At 40.9% G+C, this 11607-nt stretch overlaps 1 protein-coding gene across 1 annotated transcript; it reads left to right on the forward strand.

The window, feature by feature from the left end:
- Positions 1-3026: 3026 nt before the first annotated feature.
- Positions 3027-6224, forward strand: LOC131219889 (glycerol-3-phosphate acyltransferase RAM2-like). Its single transcript, XM_058214890.1, has 2 exons — positions 3027-3653; positions 5214-6224. Exons 1-2 carry the CDS (start codon positions 3048-3050, stop codon positions 6138-6140), a joined length of 1533 nt encoding a protein of 510 aa, XP_058070873.1. The 5' UTR covers positions 3027-3047; the 3' UTR covers positions 6141-6224.
- The last annotated feature ends 5383 nt before the right edge of the window (positions 6225-11607 follow it).

Here is an 11607-nt window from a genome sequence, read left to right on the forward strand (position 1 = left end):
CATATAAACGTCACGGTGAATCTTAGGGAGGTTTCAACGGTAGGCAATTCCCTGCCCACTTTTTCTTGTTTGACATGATCCTACGAAATAGATGGATGGGTGGATTTCTCATAAACATTAGGGTAGCCCACCTAACTTCCCATCTCATAAAGTTCCTATGAAAGGCTTTGGCAGTCGATCCACATATAACTTAGGTGGGGCTAAAACCGAACCCAATTGCCCATGCTGAAATTTTGGTGGGTTCGGTTGAGGTCAGGTTGGGCTTGGACCGGAAGTCTTGAGCTCGACCCTAGGTTAGGTTGGGCTTTAGTACTTTTGGTTGCACTGGGACACTTAGACAATCCAATCAATTAATCTAGACCATTTATTGATTTCAATACAGTTTTTTATGAGCTATCATGAAAATAATGCACCAATCTAGCAATCTTAATCATTTTATCAGTAGCCTTTGATATGAATGGTGAAGATCATTTATACAAAAATACTTTTAATCAGCAACTTGATCATTAGTGTCAGGGACCATCCTACCATCCTACCATCCATTTAAGAAGTCACTTTTGTTAGGCAATTCTAATCATCCCATCATGACTCAGATGGACTCAAGTTAGATAACTCGACTTAGGTTTTTGGTTGGGTTAGATTAATCGACCTTGAGGTTGGGTTGGTTTGTGTTGACTCTCAATCAAGGTATTAAAAATCAGTTACGTAACTGTTACAATGGCCGTTAAGTAAAAGTAATGGTTATAACTGTTACTCATTAAATGGTCAAAACAATCAAGACGGTACTTACAGAAAAACAGACCGTAACGGCCTGTAACGGACCATTATAGCCCCTTAATGATCATATAACGATTTTTATTTTTTTATTTTTTATTTTTAAATAAAAAAAGGCCATAACAGCTAATAAATGAACCATAAGAGCCAATATGAAGACCATAACAATAATAGTAATAGCTGTTATGGGCACCATTACTATTTTGGAAGTCTTGCTATTTTGGAACACCATTACCATCTTGAAATACCTTGCTCTCAGCAAAACAGGACAAGCTCTACTTGCACTCTTAAGATTTATGGTAGGGTTATATAAGTCGAGCCCATGTTTTAATGATCCAAACGGTTGATGTGGCATGATTTGAGGTGAGTAGATGATGCCCCAAATAGTTTACCCCAACGGAGGATATTAGTTAGATATCAAGCAAATTTTTTTTTTCGGTTGAGCATGTACCATGGTTCTTGCGGGCCAAATTTCGAAGATACGACAGTCGTATTGAGGAGATTTTTGGAGCATGGTCCATCCACATAGGGTCCCAACAGACCAACAGGTTAGATCACTTGGGTCTACTGTACTGAATCCCGAGTATCATATTGTTCCTCTTTTGTTCTTGTGTGTGGTGTTACTCTCAACCACAAAAATACACATTTATGTTAGAATGCTTTGAAAAACACATGGTTGGATGATCCTCACCATTCAATTGGTGGGTGACAGGGACTGTAAAAAGCAAAAATGGCCAACGGTTATAATCCAATGTTTGGGGTTGAAATATATGTAATGGGTGATGGAGTACACCTAACGAGATGTGTGGAGCCTAACGAAATGCCATCCACCTCCATTAGCTGTGCTCCCCAATGCTAGGTTAGAACCCAAGATCGATCCTGATAGATAACTTAAGTGGGCTACACCAAAGGAAACAATGGGGACACCTTGGAGCTCCCTACCATTGAAACTTCCATATAGAATGTAGGGTCCACCATACCATGTATATGTCATCCAACCCACTCATCAGACGCTCTCCACCGGGATGACATGTCACACCGAAACTCAATCCATGCATATCTCCCCATGATGTGTCCTACCTGAATTTTTGATGTGGAGGAAGAATTCTTGAGATGTACGGTACCCATGAGGAGACAAACAAGATGCACGGTTTGGATTCATCATGCACATCATGATTGGGACCCACAAAACTCAAACTTACGGTGCTTATCACGCATCCATCTCGCATCACGTGATCATTGAATCCTGTCCATTCAAACTGTCATGGTAGTTCTCAGTCATTTTCTCGTGGGTGCGCCCATTGCACTAATTCATGCGGACCATAACTATCAAATGCACAAAAATGGGATGCGTCAACATCAGGTAAATGTCATGAAAATGGGCCATGCAATATATGTTGAAATACGTATTCAACGTGGCTCGAGCCATATGGAGCCGTTGAGCCATGCAGCTAAACAAATACCAAGAGCATGCATTGGGGTGCTAGCCATCAAAATCCTACTCTCACAACACATGTGTGAGATCCTGGCCGTTCATCTAAGTAGACCACGATGGCTATGTGATTGTGATGTGACTTGAAATTCGGGTTGGTCAAGTAATCAGGTGTGCAACAATAGTACTTGGAAAGGAGGCCCAACCTCGTATCCCAGGTGGTGGGACTATGTGCGTCCCACCATGATGTATGTGTTCTATCCACTCCGTCCATCCATTTTTCCAGATCATTTTAGGACAAAATTCCAAAATTGAAGCATATCCAAATTTCAGGTGGACCACACGACAGGAAAGAGTGGAGATACTGATATCCACAATTGAAACCCTCATAGGACTCATAATGATGGTTATTTGCCATCTGAACTGTTCATAACTTCGTATAGACCTGGATAAAGGGAAAAAAACATCAGATTGATCCAAAACTTCTGTGGCCCACCAAACTTTTCAGGCGTTCAATCTTCATTGTTTCCTGTGGTGTGGTCCACTTGAGATTTGGATATGCTTGAATTTTGGGTTCATGCCCTAAAATGAGCTGGAAAAATGGAGGTACGGTCTGGATAAAACACAAACATCACCGTACTTCCACGGAGTCCGGTCAGCCCCACCAACGAACGGCCTAGATCTCGCACAAATGGCTACATTTGTAAGTGTTGAGTAGGACTCTAACAGTTACTCTCGCGAGTAGCCATCACTCACTCTCTCTCTCTATTTATATCTATCTACATATCTATCTATCTATCCATCTGTTGTACTAGTGTTATTTTCATTTGTTTCCATTACCATGTTTCCATCAATCTCAAAATCCAACGGTGGAGGGAGAGAGAACCACACCATTGTCACTGAATTGGACGGTACACTTCTCATCTCACGAACCCCATTTCCATACTTCATGCTTGTGGCCTTCGAAGCAGGTGGGCCCATCAGGGCTCTCATGTTGCTCCTGATTTCTCCAATCATCTGGGTCCTGGAGATCTTAGGCCATGGTCCCACAGCTCTCCAAATCATGATATTCGTAGCCATGGCCGGTCTTAGGGTGGCAGACATCAAGGCCGTCGCAAAGGCAGTCCTTCCAAGATTCTATTTGGATGACATTCATGGCAATGTGTACAAGATGTTCTCTTGTTTTGGAGGGAAGAAGTATGTGGTCAGCTCCATGCCTAAGATCATGATCGAACCGTTCGTAAGGGAGTATTTAGATGTGGACCATGTTATCGGCACTGATCTGAGGAGCCGATCGGGATATTGCATTGGCCTACCGGCTGCGCCTGGGATCATCCGTGGGGCCCACCGATTGGACGCTCTTAGATTGGCGATGGGAAGCGATGGGGAGATCAATGTTGGATTGGGGAGCGGAGTCGGAGATCATTCGTTCATGTGGTTGTGCCAGGTACATTTTCTCTTTCGCTTGCATTCATATGCAATCCATATATATATATATATATATAGTAATAGTTCTATGCGGTCGAGCTCATGGGAACTTCCCATGAGGTGGAGCTGTGTGGGCCCCACTGTGATGCATGTCGAACATCAACACTGTGCATTTGATGGGTCCCCTTTAAATTACGGAATATCCCAAAAATCATTGTACATGGACATCAGGTGGGCCATACCATCTAAAATCATATGAAGACACGAATAAAACATATAAAAGCACTAGGTGGGGCCCACCTGAAATTTGGATGAATGCTTCTGAAACTTGGTCTGACACCTTGTCCAAGTGGGACAGACATAATGGATGGGTTGGATTTGTGAACTACAACTCGGTAGGCCCAAAAAACGATTATGAATGTTTTAATGGGAGGATAACCCCTCTCAACTTTTGTATGTGGTGTGGCCTAAAAAAGTCATGGATTGATCGAATAGAGTGCTCTGTGGGACCCACTTGCTGTGTGCATGACATCCGGCCATCTATCAAAACGTTATCCCTTGTATCAGGCCAAAGGCCCAAAAGTCAGGCCGATCCATCGCTCTGGTGGGCCCCAGCTGAAATAGTTAGGAGAGGAGTACTCCTACCATTGATTATTCTGGGCCCCAATTGAAGGATGGAATGGCCTGACTTTTGGGTTCTCCCTTCACCTCATATGTCAGATAAATGAATTAAATGGCATATACAAAACAAAGTGGGCCCTAGTTTTTCCTTGTGGTGTGTGGCCCTCTTGAGTTATGGATCAGCTTGATTTTCGAGGTCAGTGCCCAACATAGGAGGGCGCACCTTCTGCATTGGATGTCATGCATACATCATATGGGCCCCACAGTGCTCAACTCCACTAGAGGCACTGGTCTCTCTCTCTCTATTTATATTTATATCTATATCTATAATATTTTTTAAGGATTATGAAATGTTTTTTTTTTTTTTTTTTATTTAAATAATAATAATTTGTGGCCAATGTGACCCGGTTGGACACTGATTTACATCAGGTCTTTTCAAGGGGAGTTTTTACATCCTATCCATTTAATAACTGGGTCTTGTTCTACCCATAATTCATCATTTGAGCCGTTTGGGTCAGGTCCAAGGTCAAATAAGCAACTTGGGTTAAGTTCAGGTTCAATATGGTCTTCGAACCGGTTGGAATTGTTTCAAGGTTAGCCGATGACCGCATTTTATTTAGGTGAATGCTTTATGTTAATCTAAAATTAAAAGAACCTGACGGGTTGGGTCCATGGGGCCCATCCATCATGTGTATGTTAAATCTAAACCGTTCATCTGGTGAGACTCCTTAGGATCACCGTACCTCCCAAGAATCATCTTGATCCAAAGATCACCTGGGACACACAAAACCATACCTGATTTTTTGAGATGCCCTGGTCCTTTTGGTGTGGCCCACCTGAATTACACATCAGGCCGTATTTTAGTAGCTAGCCCTAACATAAGTGGCGCATCTGATGGACGGTTTGGATGGAATTAAAACATCATGTCCGTATGCATGTCTGTTTTCTTACGTGGCAGGAGGGTTACGTGATTCCAAGCGGGGAGAAGCCGTCGCGCTTGGACAGAAACGACTATCCGAAGCCGTTGATCTTCCACGATGGCCGGTTCGTGTTGCGACCTACACCGTTGGATTCGATGGCCATCTTCCTCTGGCTACCTCTAGGCATCCTTCTAGCCATTTCCCGCCTTCTGGTCGGAAATCTCCTACCGTACAAATTAGGATTGCTGGGGGCCGCAGCCACAGGCCTGAGAATCAGAGCTAAGTTCTCCTCACGTGACTCCCACCTGCATTGCACGTGCCATTCATGTGACACCAGCACCCCATGCACGTGCGGAGTCTGTGGGACCACACAGAGAGAGATGGGAACATTATACGTGTGTTCACACCGGACGTTGATCGATCCGGTGATAGTCGCGTCGACGCTGCAGCGACGGGTGACGGCCGTCACGTATAGCGTTAGCAGGCTGTCGGAAATCCTATCGCCAATCAGGACCGTTAGATTGAGACGGGACCGGGCCAAGGATGGGGAGATGATGCGGGCCTTACTGATGGACGGTGATCTGGTGGTGTGCCCGGAAGGGACCACTTGCCGTGAGCCGTATCTTCTCCGGTTCAGCCCACTGTTTGCTGAGATTGCAGACGCAGTCGTGCCGGTAGCGGTTTCGGCCGATACGAGCATGTTCTATGGTACTACTGTCAGGGGCTACAAATGGCTGGATTCTTTCTTCTTTCTGATGAATCCTAGACCGAATTATCGGTTGGATTTCCTCCAAAGGGTTCCGGTGGGCCCTGCCGGCATGTCGCTGGGGAGATCGAGCTACGACGTTGCGAACCACGTGCAGGAAGCTATCGCACGTGTGCTTGGGTACCAATGCACTAGCTTCACACGTAGGGATAAGTATCGGATGCTGGCTGGAAATGATGATGTGGGCCCCACTAGTTGAACTGGATGATGTGTGTGTTTTTAGCTGTGTATTGTTATTATTCTCTAATAACACAAGATTGAAATAAGAAAGGTGTTTGTTGAAGGGACAAGATCAAGTGATCCACCGTTCATCCCCGTTTGGCGGATCATGATCATCCACCGTATACATGGCATGTACGTACATCAATTCGGACCATGCATGCAATATCAGATGGACCATTTCTCTAATGCACAAATACATTAGGTGCATGAGATCCACACAATCCATTTGATGGGCCACCCCATGTTTGGTCTAATCTAAAAAATTAAACAGATCCAAACCTCAGGGGCCATGTATAAAGTATAATCATGCTTAGAACCTTTATATATGTGGGGGGAGCCACCCTAGTTTGGGAATCCTTTGATTTTTGGGGTGCATTAGATGAATGGATCAGATTGCATATAAACACCAAGGTGGTCCTACACTAACTAATGACAGGCAGTATCAGCCTTGCTTCTGTATGGTGTGGCCCACTTTTATTATGGGTCTGCCTTTTTTTAATTTCTTCCAAGGCAAATGTGAGGCAGTGCATCTGATTGTTGTGTGCATCTCATTCATATTCCTTCCTCATCTAACCTTCACCAATAGCCTTCAACAATTCTTATCAAAATGGCTCCACCTATTGTGTTTAAATATTTTAAATAGGAGTGATTTTACACCATTTCTTGTTGTTTGGTCCACTTGATTAATTTGCTTTCGGGAACATGGCCAACCATCTCGGGGTAAAAGTATAGTTACTACACATGTATAATTAAACGGTGGTAGATTGTTTGAATGAGGATTAACTTATTCTTCAAAGCTTACACTTTTTTAGAAATCTTGTAATCGAATTTGGGTTTTCTGTGAGTGGAAGGATGATAGGATCTCTATTTGTAGAAAATAGTATGGAATGGTTAATTAGCTTATCAAACTTACTCTTCTTTTAATTCATTTAACTAATATATATTATGAATTGATAAGATGGTATAAGATAATAAAAATAATAATAATTATTTTTAGGTTGTTAGCTTGTTAGTACAGCCCACTGTCAGTTGACACTTCACTGTTAGCCACCCCCACTAGGAATCAATACCATATGAGATTGATAAGATGGTATAAGATAATTATAGAGTTTTATGTTAAGTGCAAGGGTAATAGGACCTCGGTCTATTAATAAAAAAATGACTTGAACTAGTTTAACCCATATAACTAATCTTATGAATATGTAAGATAATATAATACCAGGCTTGAGTGCTGATAAAGGTAATAGGACCTTTATTTATAGAAAAGGCCTGAAATAGTTAAGCCATAAAATTACTCTTCCCTCAGTCTATTTAATTGAAGTATCATGAATATGAAAGATAGTAGAAAATTGGACTTGAGTTTTTTGTAAATACGGATAAGGATAACAGACCTCTGTTTATAAAAAAGGACTTGGAATAGCACTTTAATCCTTCACAACTACTTATCCCTTAGTTTATCCAACTGAAGTAATGGATGGTCCACACAATAATGATTATAAGAAAAGGGTGAAAGAATTCACCCTTCTAACAACTCTGGCCATGATGGATGGTCCATGCAATAGTGAATGAATGTTAGCCTACCATCGTTAATGGAGTTATGAAGTTGTAGTTCCTCATACAATACGTTTAAAAGTGTAAGAGATAGTTTTTTTTTTAAAAAACCTTATATGAAGTTGTAGTTCCTCATACAACACGTTTAAAAGTGTAAGAGAGTTTTGAAAAAAAAAAAACCATGTCTCTATGTTTAGTATCTCATCCTTAACATAGCTTTACTAGCGACTTCCCATAACAATCTACGCAAGAGATTTTGCCTACTTATAATGCAATAATCTTGTGCTAGCTAGTCTCATAGATTTGTAGCTAATTTTAAATTAACTTGCCCATATCGTGCAAGCTATGCTTAAACTGGCCACGCATGTGGGCACTCTAGTGGGCCCCACCACATTGGGTTTGCAACCAACATAACTACTCTTCCGTCGGTCCATTAAACTGAAGTATTATGAATATATAAGAAAATGTTAGATCGGCTGGACTCAGTTTTGTATAAGTGTAGGTAAGGGTAACAGATCTTTGTTTATAGGAAAGGGATGGGAATTGTTTAACCTATCACATCTAATCTTCCTTTGATCATTCAACTAAAGTATTATGAATCTGTAAGATAGTACATGAATGGAATTGGGTTTTCGGTAAAGGCAAGGGTTATGAGCCCTTTAGTTATATATAAAAAAAATGACTTTAGAATAGTTTAACTCATCACAACTGCTTCTCTATGACTATTCAACTACAGTATTATAAATACATAGAATAGTTACTTCCAATTGAAGTTTTGTAGAATGTATGACAGGACAATCGCAACACCCTCATACATTTGATATGACTACAATTATCATGGGTCCCACCAATATGCTTAATCCAAATATTCAATGACTAAAACATCTAAACCATTAATCACACGGGGCCCACTTAATAGAAGTCTTACAGCTTAACCAAAGATGGTGCATGCATAATCCAAAAGTAAGAATCAAGTATTAAATCATTTACACTATCCGTACAAGCTTATACTGATAGGCCATATCACTACCAAACCCTAGGTGAAATATCTCAGAATAATGAGACTCTGGAAAAGTTGTCCAAACAGCTGTCCAAATAGACCTTAAAATATATAAGGACCTAAGTAATAGAATTATTATTAGACTCAAAAGAAGAGAGATTCTTTCCCATTATTTTGCCACGTGGCAACTTGTGATCCTTTGATGATATGGGAATAGATATCGTCAATGTGATTTGTGTGGTGGGGATGGATGGAGAGAGATGCTATTGATGCCATGGGTTCTTAGATTTGAACTGCCCTCTGACATTGCCGACTATTACAAAAACATGCTCCAATGAATGCCCGCGACATCTAACCCGTTGAAAGGTTGGCCCCACCATAAAGATCACCACAAAAAATCCCAATCCAATCATCAACTGGGTCACATCTATAGTTTGGGTCAGATCAACGGATGTCCATTGTCTTTAGCAGTGTGGTCCACCTGATAAGTGGATTGGATGGAACGTTTCTATTCATATCATTCATGGTGGGGCCCAATCTTTACGCGATCTGGATTTCATATTAAATTGACAAGGTGGCACCTACCCTCTGATGTATAGTAACTTATCATACAACTGCTTGTACCTGAACATCTCTCTATAACCTTATGCGCCTTTTAGAAAGCTGAAAGAAGACAGTTTCAAAGATTCTCATGTAATTCTAATTTCTACTTTTGTCTCTTTAGTTATGCTAACACAATGAAGGCATGCTCAGCTTACACGTGCTGACTTGGCACGTGTATTTGACATCCGAGACGTCCAGAAGGTGGGTCCCACTTTAGATGTAATATAAGACAATGGTCTGGTTGGTCCATTGAACGGGATGCCAGCACATGTACTTTCAATGTGGACCGTTGAAGACTCTTTAACTTATTATTTGCTTTTTCTTTAGGTGTTGACTTTCTGATTAGTTGACTTATCTAACTAATGGATCATATCACCCACACGGTGTAGCCCACATGATGCAACTGATTGGATTTTCTGCACGTATGGCAAGTTGGCACACGTGGCTGGGTGTAGAGGTGCGACTGAAAGTGAATGTGGGCGTGCGCGTATCGTCCGTTGATAGTTCAAATAGGAGATGATACGGTAGAGCGGGAAGAACCGAAATATGGTACATCCATCTCTATACCGTACACGTGGAAAGGTGGTCTACGAATCAGGTCCTCTTATACGCAGATCCCTAGACTGGATGGCTAATATCTGAAAAATAGCCCTTATTAGACGGTCCTATACATTGATTTGTGGCCATTAAATAGACGGTGGAAAACAAAAACCGTCAGTGAGATGAACTTTAGGAAAAGTAATGGATAGGATTGTCTTATGGATTTTATTTTGAAAACTTAAGCCATCCGTCCTGGTGACAGTATATGGGTGGACCCGATCCATCACCCTGACACGTGTCCTGATCTAGAATATCACTGTCTTCTCCCTCACCTTCAAATCATGATTTGATTGGAATATGACAACGTTAATCTACTCATCGGACTATAGAGTTACTTGGTGGGCCATCGATCACAATCCCATCATTTCATATATTCTTTGGATCTTTTGACCTAAAAATAGGCTGCTTTACTCTTTAGGTGGACCACACTAGCATGTTGATCCATTGTCTGTTTGTGTCCATCCAGTAAGCGTATTGGTCTGATTGATCTTCATGGTGGGGCCTACCTTTTATACGGTAAGTTATCATGAAGGCACCTGCACATATATGGGCTAGACTCCAATGTCAGTTACACGCCAGTCAAGTAAATGCCCATATCTAAATTCTATCCAAATTAATCCAATAAAACTCATAATTAAGACCTCCATACCTGAACTTCAGGTATAAGTAGAGAAGAGAAGATTAATAATTTTATTGCTTGGTTGATATGAGTAATAACATAAGAAGCCCCAGATCCGATAAAATCTATAGCTAATATCTCCATACCAGAACCTCGCAAAGGAGTTGAGAACAGAGACTGATAATTACACTATTATTGTTGGTCATACCTCATGCAACTTACTCATGTCCATGTATTCATCAGAGTCAATATCGGTCAAAGAGAAGGTTCTAGGATCCATAATTGGACAAAATTCGTGGAATCGCTTAAGGATAGGGAAAACCGAAGAATTCTCGGCCTGAGTGACTCTTGGGTAAATCTACACTGTAAATTTTGGGTAAAGGCATTGGTTACGAAAAAGAAAGAGGTTAGGCATCATTTTACCACCCATGTTAAACATTATCTTTACTTTGCTAAGTGATACGTTTTTAAAAAGGATTTAAAGAACTTTCAATAAAATACTTAAGATTTAGATATTTAAACTACAAAATATAAATAGAATACAAAATGAAAACAGTAAAAATATTTTTCCGATACAAGTAAAGAAAAGAAAAATAATACAGAGTTTTCAGCTATTCCTTTAGGTCATGTTTTCTAATGCAGAAAATCCTTTAGTGAGGCAACTGTAAAGTATACTTTATGTGATGTCAGAGCAGAGCCTACATCTCATGTGTTCAAAGCAGTGGGATTGAAATATATAAGCTGAAAAATTATAGATCGAGAATATGACATTGACTTTCACTCTACATATATATATATATATATATATATAGAGAGAGAGAGAGAGAGAGAGAGAGAGAGAGAGAGAGAGAGAGAGAGAGAGAGTCATGCTCCCCTGCTAACCTACGCACGCCCGCACCTTTGCACACGTGTCATGGGTGTCTAATCTGGACAGTCCATGTGATGTGAAATCCCATGAAACCTCACGTGAGAAATTTTCACCCTAATCTAAAATTCTGATAGGCCATAACAAAGAGAAACACAAATCAAGGGAGGAAATTGTTTTAATTTTTCATGGCCCATCAAAGTTCT

This window comes from Magnolia sinica, chromosome 12, assembly GCF_029962835.1.
Source record: "Magnolia sinica isolate HGM2019 chromosome 12, MsV1, whole genome shotgun sequence".
Lineage (NCBI taxonomy): Eukaryota > Viridiplantae > Streptophyta > Magnoliopsida > Magnoliales > Magnoliaceae > Magnolia > Magnolia sinica.